This window comes from Varanus komodoensis, unplaced genomic scaffold, assembly GCF_004798865.1.
Source record: "Varanus komodoensis strain SLA01 unplaced genomic scaffold, ASM479886v1 scaffold203, whole genome shotgun sequence".
NCBI lineage: Eukaryota > Metazoa > Chordata > Lepidosauria > Squamata > Varanidae > Varanus > Varanus komodoensis.
Genome location: NW_025335575.1, coordinates 19,178 through 34,482, shown reverse-complemented (window position 1 = coordinate 34,482; position 15,305 = coordinate 19,178). Strand labels below are relative to the sequence as shown.

Here is a 15,305-nt window from a genome sequence, read left to right as displayed (position 1 = left end):
GCCGCCCCATTCGCCGAAGCCTCGGGGCGGCTTACAACAAAAAGATTAAAATAACATTTTAAAATATATACAATAAAATACAAATATATAATATAAAACATACACTATAAAACAAGCCGCCCTGGCCAAATAAAATTCAATAATATTAACATTTAAAATACTGCTTAAATAAAAAGGTCTTCGCCTGGCGCTGAAAAACAAATAACGACGGCGCCAGGCGGACCTCTCTGGGGAGCGCATTCCATAACTTAGGCGCCACCGCTGAGAAAGCCCTCCTCCGAGTAACCACCCTCCTAACTTCTTCCATGGAGGGCTCCCGGAGAAGGGCCTCTCCCGCCGATCTCAGGGGGCGGCTGGGCATATAAGGATGTAAGCGCTCCTTCAGGTAACCAGGACCCAAGCCGTTTAGGGCTTTATAGGTCATTACCAACACCTTGAATTGGGCCCGGACTTCAATGGGAAGCCAGTGAAGCAGACGGAGAACTGGAGTCATGTGAACATAACGTCCAGTCCCCGTCAGCAGCCTGGCAGCTCTATTTTGGACCAATTGAAGTATCCGGACCGTCTTCAAGGGTAGCCCCACGTAGAGCGCGTTACAGAAGTCCAGACGGGAAGTCACCAACGCATGTGTCACTGTCGCAAGGCAGTCATTCTCCAGATAGGGGCGCAGCTGATGAATTAGCCGAAGCTGGAGGAAAGCGCTCCTCGCCACTGTTGTTACCTGAACTTCCAGTGAAAGCTCTGGGTCGAGGAGCACTCCCAAGCTGCGAACCTTGTCCCTAAGAGGGAGTGCAACCCCATTCAGGACAAGGTTCAATTCACCCTCTCCGAAGCTCGATCCACCAACCAACAGGACCTCCGTCTTGTCTGGATTGAGCTTCAGTGTATTGGCCCTCATCCAGCCCATTACCTCGGCCAGGCACCGGTTCAGTACAGCCACTGCCTCACCTGGATTGGTGGAAAACGAGAGGTAGAGCTGGGTATCATCAGCGTACTGATGGTTCCGCAGCCCACACCTCCTGATGACCTCTCCCAGCGGTTTCATGTATATGTTAAACAGCAAAGGGGACAAAATGGACCCCTGCGGTACCCCATGGCATAGCTGCCATGGCGCAGAGCCATAGTCCCCCAGCACCACCTTCTGGAACCGGCCATTGAGATAGGAGCGGAACCACTGCAAAGCAGTGCCTCCAACCCCCAATCCCGCAAGCCTATCCAGAAGGATACCATGGTCGATGGTATCGAAAGCCGCTGAGAGGTCCAGCAGAACCAACAGGGACGCACTCCCCCTGTCCTTCTCCCTGCACAGGTCATCATACAGGGCGACCAAGGCAGATTCAGTACTGTACCCGGGTCTGAAGCCGGACTGCAATGGGTCCAGATAATCAGTTTCATCCAAGAGTGCTTGGAGTTGTCCCGCCACCACTCGTTCTAACACCTTGCCCAGAAACGGGATGTTGGCCACTGGTCTATAATTAGTGGCCATCTCTGGATCCAGTGACGCCTTCTTCAGGACCGGTCGGACTACCGCCTCCTTCAAAGGGGCAGGCACCCGACCCTCCCTCAGAGAAGCGTTAACCACTTCCAAGATCCAGGTTCCAATCCCGTGCTTGGAATCATTTATTAACCAAGACGGGCAAGGGTCCAAAAGGCAAGTGGTTGGACGTACTCGCCCAAGCACCTTGTCCACATCATCGGGCCGCAGTAACTGAAATTCATCCAATAAATCTGGACCAGACGGCAGCGTTGGTGTCTCCTTTGAAACCTCTGAATCAATAGTGGTGTCCAGCTCGTGACGAATCTGAGCGATTTTCTCCCTGAAATGCCTGGCAAAGTCGTCACAGCGGGCCTTTGAGGGTGGAATCAGGTCTTCCTTTGGACCTGGACGGACCAGGCCTTGCACCACTCGAAAGAGCTCCGCCGGACGGCATTGTGAGGAGGCAATGGAAGCGGAAAAGAATCTCTTTTTTGCCGCCCTCACCGCCACAGCATAGGCCCGATAGTGGGCTCTTAAGTGTGTTCGGTCAGATTCATCTCGTGATTTCCTCCACCTACGCTCTAGTCGTCTCCCAACCTGCTTCATCGCCCTCAATTCAGGAGTATACCAAGGGGAAGAGCGGGCTCTGCCCGGTGGGAGAGGACGCTTAGGAGCGATCGTGTCTACAGCCCTGGTCATCTCCCCATTCCACAGTTCGACCAGAGCCTCGACAGGAGCACCCGTCTTGTCAGCCGGAAACTCCCCCAGGGCCTTCAGGAATCCTTCTGGATCCATCCAGCTCCGGGGGCGGACCCACATAATTGGGTCCGCACCCTTACAGAGGGAGAAGTCGCTCTCGAGCATAAACCTCACCAGGAAGTGATCTGACCATGACAGGGGAGTCAAGCATAAGTTACTCACCCTCAGACCACCCTCTTCCTGCCCCGTCGAGAAAACCAGGTCCAGAGTGTGTCCCCGTTCATGGGTGGGGCCGGTGACATGCTGAGACAGCCCCATGGCCGTCATGGAGGCCATGAAGTCCTGAGCCGCCCCAGTCAGACTAGCCTCGGCATGGAGATTGAAGTCCCCCAGGACCAACATCCTGGGGGTCCTCAACACCAGGTCCGAGACAGTCTCCGTCAGCTCAGGCAGGGAGACTGTTGGGCAGAAGGGTGCACGGTACACCAACAGAATCCCCAATCTGTCTCGGTCGCCCAACACCAAGTAGAGACACTCCAGCCCTGGTCTCGAAGGGACCGGAAGTCCCGTGAGGGAGATGGAGGCTCGGTAAACCAAAGCGACCCCCCCTCCCCTCCCCTCCGGCCGTGAACAGTGCTGGACCAGATACCCGGGCGGGCACACTTGGGAGAGGGCAACATCCCCCCCCTCTCCCGCCCAGGTCTCCGTTATGCAGACCAGGTCGGCCCCCTCATCCACAATCAGGTCCTGGATGAGGGCAGATTTGTTATTGACCGACCTGGCATTAAGCAACAGCACCGTCAGGCCGGAGGGGCGACTGACGAGACTCCCTGGCACCCTCTGGCTGGGAGCAAAACCAGAAGTAGGGACAGGTGTCAGCCATCTGTCCCTCCTTCTTCTATGCGGACACGTTAAGCTCCCAACGCTGTTACGTCCCCTGCCCATAACCACCTCAATGGCGGCACCCGTGCGCTCCCCAGGAAACATAAGCGGCAGCATGGCCAGGGACGACTCCATAAAAAGATTTAAAATACTACCAAAACACACACACACACACACACACACACACACACACACACACCCTCACTCACAGCCCAGCAGGACGGCCTACCATCGCCAAGCGAAAGCCCCTGGCCAGCCCCGCCCCCTGCTCGGCCACCCGAACGGCGGCGACCGCCCTTTGGCCGATGCCCTTTGTAGCCGCCGGCCCTGCGTCCCCCGCCTCGTCCGGAGCACGCCTGCCACACGTGCTGGGGCGTGGCGGAGCAGCCAAGTGGGCGGTGGATGGCGGCGCGGTCTTACGCGGCAAGGCAGCGGCTCCCCTCCGGCGCGGCGCGGTCTTACACAGCGAGGAGGCAGCCCTTTACACCTTCTAAGCAATCTTTGCCCATTACATTGTAGGTAAGCTCTTTCCACTTTCCGAGGGGAATTCTCTGAGGCAGTTACTAGTCATTTGAATGGGCTAGAGCTTTGGAGAGCTAAGCCTATCATGCATACCCTGAGACAGCTGAATATTCTAGTGTTTGACCGTGTCATGCCTATCTGGAGCCTAGAGGAGTCATGCCTATCCTGAATGCCCTGAGAAAGCTGATAGGTATCTCTATTATGTCAGGATCCTGGGGAGTCAGGTACAACAGAACCACACTCAGCCATGAATTTCCCTGTATGACTTTAGGACCAGCCATGGACTCTCAGCCTCACCTACCTCACAGGGTTGTAGTGAGGATAAAACAGAGAGGAGAGCCTTGTAAATGCCTTGGGTTCTTTGCAAAAGGAAGACAGGCGGGGAATAAATGTAAGGTAATGATAATCTTAGCATCCTGCAGCCACCTGTGTGCTCCCTACTCCTGATTTTACCAGGCAACACAGAGGAAGAATAGCTTTCTTTCTCTGTGATTTTCACTTTCTCCTCAGCCCTTCTAAAAACGCCACACAACAGACCGCCGCCCCCCAGAAGGAACTGCAGCTGCCAACGGCTGTGCCTCAACAGCAATTTCCCAACGGGACTTTCCCGCCTGATGACGCCTCAGCCAATCAGATTCAAATTCTCCTGGCTCAGCCCCACCTACGAAAAGTCCAACCGATTTTCTCTCACACTTTCTTCGGAAAGTCCCGCTCCGGCAAAACAAGGTCATGAAACTAGCAGCCTTGTTATTGCCTCAGGCGGCCACGAAAGCGCATGTTACAGAACAACAATAATCACACTCCGGCGTTTCTTCCCGGGTAGATTAGACAGAAAGTGACTGGCCTAAAGTCACCCTGTGAGCTTTGTGGCTGAGGGGGGCTAGAAGCCAGGGTGCCCAGATCCTAGATTCTACCACACTGGCATGACAAAATGTTCAGATTGTAACTATTTGAGAATGTGTCGACATTTTGAGTCAACAAGGAATACGAAAACGACTTGGCATAAGAAAAGCAGCATAAATAGATCATACTCAAAAGTAAAATCAACTTCAAAATTTGTTAGGTTAAGAACAGTGAACCTAAAACTTTAGGAAATGTTTCCACAGATGGTGGCTTTCAACAAGCAGCTTTTTCAAAAGCCTGTTATCAAACTCAGCAGGTAAACAGGGCAAACCTGGGTGGACCCCAGAACCAAAGCCAAAAGGTGCCTGAGATGAGACTTTGAGCCAAAAACAGTTTTATTCCAGTGCACTTTAGACAGAAGGGGAATTAAGCTTTCCCAAATCAGAGTCTTGAAAGTTGCATCCTGTACATGTGTTTTATACTTTCTGTAAGCAATCAGGTCACCTAATACACATCTAACACATCACTACATCAATGTATGCACCCCACTCCTTGTTGTTAGCTTCAAAGAGTCCTTTCTTCTGTCAAGGACCAGACATTTCCCATGTCTATTTCTAAGCTGCTCGAGATTTACACAGGCTTGCCATGTTCTTACTCCCTGCATATTTGCATCTTTCATGGCAGTTATAACCAGTTTCCACTGTCCTTTTGATTACTGTATTCAAGGTCAGGCTAGCTTGTTAACTGCGAGTTACATAAATTTCATTTTGTTCCTATCCCCCCTTCCCTTCTGAGACAGGAAATTCAATATGGCTGTGGTTTTTCATATGTGGCCTCCCTCTGGTCAACCACTTTTGGGGTGTTAATAGCCCATGGATAGCTTCTTTGATCTTGCAGAAGGGAAGCTGAAACCAAAGGCTGAATTCAATGTAAGTTATAGTAGGATTGTTGACATTAAACTTCCTGAGGCAGTAAGTCTCCTTTTAGCAGGACTAAATGTGGCTTCAGTCCTAAGAATGAGACAAGCTCATCCAATAAGGTTATCCAGGAATGACTTCATTTTTTAAAAAAAGCCAGACACTTTGGCAATTTTCTGCATTATAACCCTGTAATTCAAAACCACACATACAATTGCAGTCCAGAACTGGAAGCATTATTCCGCTTTTTAAAAGCTACAATATTAGCTGATTTGAGTTAAATTTGTCAGTTATAAACTTAATTGATAAAAACAGTGACTCAATTATGTATTATTTTACTAGAAGCTGTTACACAAACTACAACTGAAATGTAGCTTCTTAAGAAGGCATTCACCTCACACAGGTCTTTCCTCTCACATAGGATAGTGGGACATTTTCCAAGATGGTGCCTGTTGCAATATCTGCAAGGAGGACAGAAAAACAAAGTCTGCTTTTTTCTCATGCAACTTCATGTAACATTGATTATTGATTTAAACGAATATCAATCAACTGAGAATTCTTTTCTCCATTGAAAGGGCAAGAATTATTCCTTCCACTGTGAATGCATCTCAGGGCTACAGCCCTGCCTGAAATAAAATCCTGCTAACCCAAGAGCTCTGAAATCAGAAAAGATCCAAAGTATGTCTTTGTTATAGTATGTGGAACATACTGACCAAGACCCAAAAGATGCAGCAGAATTCAGAACATGGAAGGGTCCTCTCAGACTCTTACAGGAGACCAGCCAGTCCAGAAAATGCTACAAGGAGAAAAAAGCAGGGACAGTGTTTGGGATGAAGCTGAGATAATCAATCCAGCTTGATGCTGTGGGGGTGGGTGGTTTATTTATTTATTTATTAAAACCATAAGATATAAAAGTGTAGAGGGAAAGGCATAGAGGTAAAAAAGTAAAACCTAGCAGCAATGCAAAGGTTAAAATACAATAACAAATTTAAAACAGAAGCTGACAAGCTGAAATGGGAGAATAAGACAGTCTTTTGTCTGGCACCAGAAAGAATACAATGTAAGTGCCAGGCAAGCCTCTCTGGGAAGCACATTTCCCAATCGGGGTGCCACAATAGAAAAGGCCATTTTTCATGAAAACCTACTCCCAATGTACTTGCCAAAAGAGCTACATTGGTGTCAAAATGTGTAAAATTCAGTCATTATATTTACAGAGCACAAATAGGATCCTACTGAGGTTTGCTGATGGACCCTGTGATGCTTCTGGGGGAGGTGTCTGCTTTTATCCCTCTTCTTCTGGAAGAAAAAGCTAAACAAATAATCAATCAATCAATCAATCAATCTACCTCCCAGACTCTTTCACTTGGGTGAAGAAGCCATCCTGTATCACAGTCTCTCACCAGGCTCCTCCAAGGCCAAGTCCACTGCCTGCTTCCAGAAGCTGTCATGCCCCACATGGCACTAGTTGCACTCCCTCTGCTTGGGGTTAATCCAGATAATGAAACAGGCATAGTAGGTCTTGTATGAGTTGGGGGCAAGAAGCCCACTGTAGGTAGGGTCTTTGGCCCAGATATCCACACCTCCATGTCTATTTGCTTCCTGGTCAGTGTCACCTGCCTGTCAAGGATGCACACATGCTGATTTCTAGAAAAGAGGGTTTTCCTCTGGCCTTGTTATGTGCCAGTGATTGCATGGTTATACTGTGTAAGTCATACCTATTGATTTATACATCAGTGCTTTTGTTATCAATTCTAGGTCAATTCTGAAAGATATTGATAGGTGCGACAGTCTACCTATGCTCAAGGGCACCCGTTCTTACAACTACTTGGTCAGCTGGAGATGCAGAATCCCGAGAGAACACAGTTCTATTCTTGTCTACAGAAAAAAGTCAACACTCCCAGCTTCCTTCCCTGAGCCAAGCTGTCTGAACCTACGTAAGAGGGCTGAGCGTGGCCTGCCCTGGCGGCCGCTGGGAGAAGTGCACCACGGGGTGTGCGAGCGGGGAAACGGCGTTCGAAAATGAAAGTGGGGAGTTCGCCAACTGCGGAAGTGGATTTTCTCCTGCGGAGTTCGGGTGGCAGGTAAGAAGAGGGGTGCGAATCGCTGGGAGATTTCTCCATAACTCGACAGGGGTTCACCCTCCTTTTTTTCCCCTTTAACGTTAGATGAATGGATCTATGGACTCCTCCTCGCTGGTTCCCCCGCTCATAACTAGCATCTTCCCGTTAGCACGTACTGAAGGATTGCAAGAGGGGCGGGAAAAGAGAAAGAAGTTGGCCTTTTGCCATGTTGGAACCAGCACGACTTAGTTCCAAGTATGGAAATATGGTTGGCAGCTGAAAGAGAAAATGAATTCAAAGAAAGCATTGCATTCCAGAAAAAATCGCCTCTCGCTGCCCCCCCCCCCGCAAAATCTGGAAAATACTGCAATCACGATGCAGGTTTTGTCGGTCGTTTTACGTCTTGGGCTGCAACTCGATGCATGGTGGGATTGTTCTAAGCAAACCGGCCAGAATTGGGCTGTGTAACTCGTGGTTTCTTTTAAAAGAACCGATTGGATCATGTTATGCCAAGCTGTTCGCGATTTATAAAGTACACAATCAGGGCTCTCCAGTGCCAATTGCTAATAGCAGAAGACCGCGGGTGTCAACTGTAAAGAAAGAACTGTTGTGTTCAATGGGACTTACTCTCGAGTAAGCCGTATGCTGTGTACCGGGTGGACAACCCTTTTTTTCCTGCAAAGGCCACATTTGTATACTGCCCAGTAGCCAAACTTCTCTCGGCAGTTCACAACAGTTTAAAAAAAATATAAAATACCACAACATGATAAAGTATAAAACATTTAAAAGCCAAATGCTACAATATAAAAGATGTTAAATATAACCCCCCTTCTTCCTCACATCCCCATTGGACTGCCATGGAAATTAGATTTCTCTTCTAGAAGTTAGAACTGAATACTTTTGATTGTTGTCCTTCTATGTTGTCCTTCTTCAGGGAGTCTTGCCTTCTCATGGATGCCCAAAGTATGACAGCCTCAGTTTTGTCATTTATACTTACTTCTAGGGAAAACTGTGGCTTGATTTGATCTAGAATTCACTTGTTTGTCTTTCACTGGTCCAGGGTAGTTGCAAAGCTTTTCTCCAGCATCATGTGCATCCATTTTCATCTTGTCAGCCTTTAGCCTTGTCTAGCTTTCACAGCCATGCATAGTTTCAGGGAATACAAGAATGTGGATGATCTTGGCCTTGGTCTTGACGGAAGCCTCAATGGGAGCTGTGACACAGGATAACTGAGTTCAGTCAGGAAAGACCCCTTTCACCTTGAACCTCAGCAGTTTTACTGAAAGATCACTCAGGACCCCTGCAGTTACTTACTTACTTACTTATTTATTTATTTAGCACTTATATGCAGCCCCATTCACCAGAGCCTCGGAGCGGCTTACAACTTATGACAGCATGCTACCAGGTAGTGACTCTCACCGCCAACTACAAAACCACAGCCCATGTACAGACGCTTTTATAACCTGCTTGTCACATGCATGATTACAGAGTGTTAAGTTTCCAGATAATGTTAGTACAATCTCATCCTGATGTCTTTAGGCATGACGTAATGTTCTAAACCAACCAGAAATACTGGTAACAATAGTATGGAAAACATTACTGATTGCTTTATTGATGTGTCAGTTCAGTAGAATTATTTGCAGTTTGGATCCTGCTTAAACATGCAAATGTGTCTGATGGAGGAGCCATTCAGGAAATCTGGTTCGACAACCACACTGTGCAAGCACCTGCCTCTGTGGGAACAGATGCTTAGGTGGGTCCATTCAGAATCAAACAGATACCATTATTTCAGTTTTTCTGCAGCTGATGAGAACACATGTATCTCCTCACAGATAGCGTTAGCCTCCAGTAGCTTCTCAGTCCAGTTAATAATTCCATCTTCTTAAAGTAATAGTGGCACTAAACAGTAGCCTGGCTAGAATGCTGGTGCTTTCTGAGAAAGGGGTGCAGCTATTTTTATAACACAAAGGCACATATAAGCAACCTTTTTCTGCCAGAATTTATCTGAATTTTCCTAACAGTTTACAGTGAAAGGACCTTTCACTTGATGTTTGTTTGTTTTCAGTTCCTTTATTGCTGCCTTTCCCAGTTTCAATCTTACATGAATTTCTTTTAGAGCTCCCTGAAAATTAGTTGAAGGGCCACATGTGATTGAGGAGGGAGACACCGTTGCCCATCTCTGCTATGCCATGTATAGCAGGGGTGGGAAATGAAGCTGCAAGGGGCTGGATTGTTTTCCAGCTCACCTCTAGAAGGTGGCTGGTGTCAGTGGTCAAACCCTTTCCTGAAGTCCAGCCATCTGGTCTCACTGGGGCCTTCTTCATGCAGAGAAGGTCACAAAGGGTGCTTGGAAAAGACAACTCCAAGGGGCCAGTTCTCAGGTATACCAGATTTAAACCTAAGGCTAAAGTTCTGTATATAGTTACTTGGAAATGAGCTTCAGGAACACTGTAGTGACTTATTCTGAGTATACATGAGGCAAAGACTGACTTCCTGCAGACCACCACAGTGGTAGAGGTGCAGCACAGTGAATCTGTGGTAGCGATGCAGCTCAAAACTGGATTTCCAAACTTTGGACCACCCCTCTGGCCACTGGCTTTTGCTGGGGCTTGGCATGTGGAAAGGGATTTGTACCAAGCATTCCTTTAGGACTGAAGATGTGACTTTGTCTGCATCAGCAAGGTGGAGATTATCTTTAAAACTTGCTCATGAAAATAGGCTGGTTGGGTTTTTACTCTTTGGGTCCTATCTCATGTGACTAATAATTTTACCCCTCCTTTCTCTACAGACCCAGGCACCATGACACTGCCCCCTGCTTTGTGGCAGATTGCCTTCCTGCTCCTCTGTGATGCTGTCCTGCTCACCTTGCTGGATGTGCGGTGGGTCTCCCTGACTCACCTGGGGGTCCCAGATGCTTGGCTGGAGGCAGCTTTGCGCTTGCTGGCTTTCTGGGGGGCCCAGTGGCTGCTGTCTCTGGCTTGGCCCCCCCGGATCCCCCTTGCAGCAGTGGCCACTGTGAGTCTGCTGACCCCCTTCTATCTTACAGTGGGGCATTGCTTTGGAGACCCCCCTGTGCTGCTTTCTTCAGCCCCTTGGTCCTGGCTGATCCTAGGCTATGGGGCAGTGGGTCTAGCCCTCTTCATCTGGAAAGTCCTGGGACAAGGGAGCAGCAGGGAGGCAGCCAAGGGAAAAGACAAGGCCACCCTCTGGAAGCTGGTGAGGCTCTCTCTTCCAGATGTGTCATACCTCAGTGGTGCCTTTGTGTTTCTCATCATGGCTGTGATTGGTGAGTAGGGTTCATGGGTGTATTTATGTGTTTATAAAATATATATCCATTTTTCCTTCCAAAAATTACTCAATTTTATTTTTAATTTTTATTTTCTTAACATATACAAATACATAGAAAAATAGAAAATAGAAAAAAACTAGTATGAACAGAACAAACTAAAGTGAACAAGACAAACAGAATCAATAAGATTGCCAAAGGAATTTTAAACAGATACAACCTATATTATAACACCCAAACTGACTCTATATCCCCACGCTTTATGAGAGTTTACTGAAAAGAAATCATTATTCTATACATCAACAGATTCTGTGTTCCCTTTTATTTTCCTAACTCCCCTGAAGTGTGAAATGTTAGGACTGTTCAAAGATGTGATGAACCTTTGGGTCAATCTCCCCAACTTCATGTGATGGGATCTAAGCTAGCACTGACTGACTAAGAAAATGATCTTGGTATTGTGGTCAACACTTCAGTGAAAATGTTGATCCAATGTACAGTTGCTATGGAAAAGGCAAATTTTGTATACTTAGGACTTATATAAACAGGTATAATTAGAAAAGGAATTTCCAATGAAATTATAGTGTGACATGCTTAGAATACTGTGCACAGTTCTTTCAACCACCCCTCAAAAAGGATATTTTAGAATTGGAAAAAATACAGAAAAGGGCAATTAAAATGGTCCAGGGGTTGAAAGGTTACAACAGCTAGGATTGTTTAGTTTAAATGCAAGCATGGGGAGAAGTGACCAAGGCATACAAAAGTTTCCCTGCCCTTCACAGCCATTTTGTCCCTTGAAGCTCACCCTTTTCTGCTTAGTCTTGAATCTACACCCTTGAAGACAGAAGGATGGTGAAATGCTTTAAACAAAGAAGAACATAAGCACAATCAGTACTGAATGAAACTGGGCATTATTATTCTCAGAATAATGAGTGAGGCCAGATCCATGTGACATCTCCACTTGCTGTGTGGTCCTAATGTAACAACTGCAATTTTTGCAATTATTTATATCAGTAAGGTAAAAATGGTATCAACAACTGTTTGCTTCTTTAAAAAAACAGTTTAAAACATACAAATTTATACATATGCCTAATTTTTTTCAAGAATTGTATTTTGCATGTGAGTGTGAGTGCCGTCTGTTCCTGACATCACTAGTACAAGCCAATTGGGTGTTTTTCCTGGTCTGCTAAGTCTCCTTTCAAATGTAGCCACTCTAAAAAACTGCTGAGTATGTTTCTTCAGAGATTTCTGCCAGACAGAGAAGTACATTTGGAGTAGACATTGTGAGAGCACTCACAGATTGTCCCCACAGATCTTAACATATTGCCTCTGTCTTCTCTTACTGCCTCTCTGCAGGTGAAACATTCATCCCCTATTACACAGGGTACATGATCGACATCCTGGGCAAGAAATATGACTCAGAGGACTTCTCCTTGGCCATCTTCCTTGTGTGTTTGGTGTCACTTGGCAGGTGAGAGGATTTTTGCAACCCCTCTGCACTCATATTCAGAGAAGCACGGCCCATAAGAGATGAGAATGTGTGTGATGCCCTGAAGTTCCCAAGCAACTGGTGCATATAGGCATAATCCTTCTTGCGCTGGTAGTAGTATATAGCCATGGGGCTTACTAGACACCAAGAGTATTTTTTCCTCAAGGAATTGGTCCAGTCTCTCTAAAGCCACCCAAAGTTATAGCAATCACTGTCTTGTGGAAGGGAGTTCCACTATTTAACTATATATTTAACTTCACTATTTATCCCCTACAAGGGGATTTCCAGATCCAATGTCCACTCATATCAGTAGTGCAGCAGCACAACACAGATGCCAGATATTCACCTGGCCAGTTGATACAGAGGATGCCTGGGTAGGCCTCAGTTCTATTTCCACCTCCATCATTTATTTATTTATTTGGGGTATTTTTAGGCTGTCCAATCACACTGAGTCTCTGGACGGCTCACATCATGCCTGGTGTTCCAGCTGAGAATGCCTGCTGCTTATGTCCCAAAGCTGACACTTGGCTTTGTGGAGCTCATGAGACCAAAATGAGGTACTTTAAGTCTGGTCTTAAATTGGCAGACTTTTAAAATTCTTGAAGGACACTTTTTTTTCCTGGCATTGATTTCTGCTGTTCTGATCTAGTCCTGAAGCACAAACCAGAAGCAGTCCAGGGAGCTCTCTGGGGGTTTGTTCCTTCTGTTATAGATCTGAATTGCCACAAAGGTCTACACTGGTAAGGGTGCTCTGTATGAACCCCATGAAGAGCCTTGTGTGACATATATAGCCTGTGGGAACAGTCTGTCCCTCCTCCTTCTGTTCCAGCTCCTTGTCTGTCGGCTGCCGTGAGGGCCTCTTCACCTTTGCCATCTCCAGGGCAGTCAACCGGACACGTGGCCTGCTCTTCTCTTCTCTGGTGAGGCAGGACATGGCCTTCTTCCAGGAGGTGAAAATTGGTGAGGACCTGAAAAACAGACCCAGCCTTGTCTCTCAATCCAGCCTTATTTTCTATGGCACATGCATGGTAGAAAGCATTTCACAAGGGCGAGCAGAAGAGTCATTGTTGCAACAGCCCTCTCATGATGGGCAGTGAATCCCCCCTTTTTTCATGTCGGAAGATGAATGTTCCACACCAGGGGTCCTCAGACTTTTCCACCGGGGGGCCGGTTGAAAGCTGCCAGTGCTGGGCGCGGGCCGGAAAGGTGGTGCTGGCATTGTGCGGGGGCGGCGCATGCGGGTGCACGTGCGGAGGCGCAGCGAGGCAGAGGCGGCACGTGCAGGGAGGCGGGTGCACGAGGCAGTGGCTTGCTCACTTGGAGATGGTTTCCTCGGAGCGAGCAAACCGCTGCCTCCCCGTGTGCGGGGTGAGGTGGGTGGCGGTGCGCGCCTGAGCAGCAGGTCCAGATGGGCATGGCGGGCTGGATCTGGCTCTCGGGCCGTAGTGTGAGGACCCACGTTCCACACACACAACCGCTGAGCTATAATCCCTCCTTCCAGGGTAGGCCTGTCTTTCCCTGTGATGCACACACCTGCAACACCAGAAGTCCTGCCTTTCCTTCTTTGTCATTGGTCAGTCCGGCTCATCAGTTAGTTCTTTTGCCCTTCCTTCCTTCCTTCCGTCCTTCCTTCCTTCCTTCCTTCCTTCCTTCCTTCCTTCCTTCCTGTTCTATACTACCTGATAGTGAAGCCTCTTTGGGTGGTTTACAACAGTTCCTAACAGGACCATAATGCAATAAAAACACCATAATTTTTTCCATAATACAATATTTATAAAATAGATATTTTTTTAAAGAGCAGTTAACAGCTTCATGGTATTTAATACAGAGTAGACCTGTTAAGAGCACCAGATGGAGATACCCTCATCAGGCCATTAAATAACTTTAGACATCTTTAAATGCCTCAGCACAGAAGGCTGTCTTAACATGGCACCAAAAGGGGGACAAAGTTGACACCAAGCAGGCTTTAATGGGGAGATCATTTGACAGTCAAGGGGCTATTGCCAAGAATGACCCCCCCCCCTTGTTGCCTGTTTCTGAGCCTCCCTTGGAAGTGGCACTCAAGTATGAGGCCTCAGGCGTTGATTGTAATGGCCAGGTAGACTGCAGTTAAGAGAGGTGTGCATTCAAGCAATGTGGTCGCAAGCTGTGTAGAGCTTTATAGGTTAAACGCAGGCCCTTGGAACAAGCTCTCAGGCACATAAGCAATCAGTGTAAGTGGGCAAGAATTGGTGTTTTGGGTTCAGACCTTCAGGACCTGGTAATTAATTTGGCTGCTGCATTTTGTACAACCTGGAGCAGGTAGAAGGTACTCTGTGCCACAGAGGCATCCTGAGCCTCAAGGGGCAAAACACTGATTAGATTTCCTAATTCCACTTACCTCACAGGGGACTTGACTTCCCGCCTCTCCAAAGACACGGCCATGATGAGCAAGTCAGTGCCTTTCAACATCAACCTCTTTCTGCGCAGCCTGGCCAAGTCTGTTGGGCTGTATGGATTCATGTTCGGGCTGTCATGGCGCCTGACGCTGCTGATGCTCATTGAGACACCAATCATGCTGGCAGTCCAGAAGGTCTATGATGCCCGTCACCAGGTACCTGGTCCTTTGCGTATGGCTGGCTAGGCAGAGAGTAAATGTGTGAACAGGATGGAGTGGAGTTTGGCACGGTGGAAATCCACCCTGCTAGGCACACCTTGCACCAAATGACAAATTTACAGGTACATTTTGTGCCAAACTTACCTGAATTCCGGAGAGTATGTCTCTACTTGCACAATAAGTCTATGAACATAACTTGATCAAACAGGGAACTCCCTGCCCCAGGGAGCTTACAATCTGTCCATCAGAGAGAAGAGGTGCAGAGAAGAAGCCCCAGCTGTGACAGCAATTGCACGTGGTTTTCAGTTTCTGGGAGTTGGGGAAGGGAATTGAGACAGGAGGTTTCCTGAAATGGCATCTGCCTGCAAACCACCTGCATGCAGATGGTTCTCTGTGCGTGTGCTTCCTAGATTCTGTTTTTGACGGTGGTCGATTTGGAGGCCTTTCTCTAGGCCTCTTGCCAAATAAAGCAGACATATATTTCCTAGGAAATGAAATGATAACATTTTATTATTATTATTATTATTATTATTATTA

General features: G+C 47.4%; 1 protein-coding gene across 6 annotated transcripts in view; it reads left to right on the top strand.

Annotated features, from left to right (window-relative positions):
* TAP2 (transporter 2, ATP binding cassette subfamily B member) overlaps positions 1–15,305 on the top strand; it is a 51,889-nt gene that overhangs the window by 25,332 nt on the left and 11,252 nt on the right. For 3 of the 6 annotated variants that reach the window (XM_044429759.1, XM_044429760.1, XM_044429756.1), the window contains exons 1-5: positions 7,364–7,421; positions 10,189–10,686; positions 12,040–12,154; positions 13,002–13,132; positions 14,560–14,765. The exons of 2 other annotated variants lie outside the window; for them this stretch is intronic. In XM_044429759.1, the coding sequence (XP_044285694.1) occupies positions 10,200–10,686; positions 12,040–12,154; positions 13,002–13,132; positions 14,560–14,765 (939 nt within the window). In that variant the 5' untranslated portion in view covers positions 7,364–7,421; positions 10,189–10,199. Of the gene's footprint in view, positions 1–7,363; positions 7,422–10,188; positions 10,687–12,039; positions 12,155–13,001; positions 13,133–14,559; positions 14,766–15,305 lie in introns of those variants that run through there. One more of the 6 variants, XM_044429762.1, reaches the window with a different exon arrangement.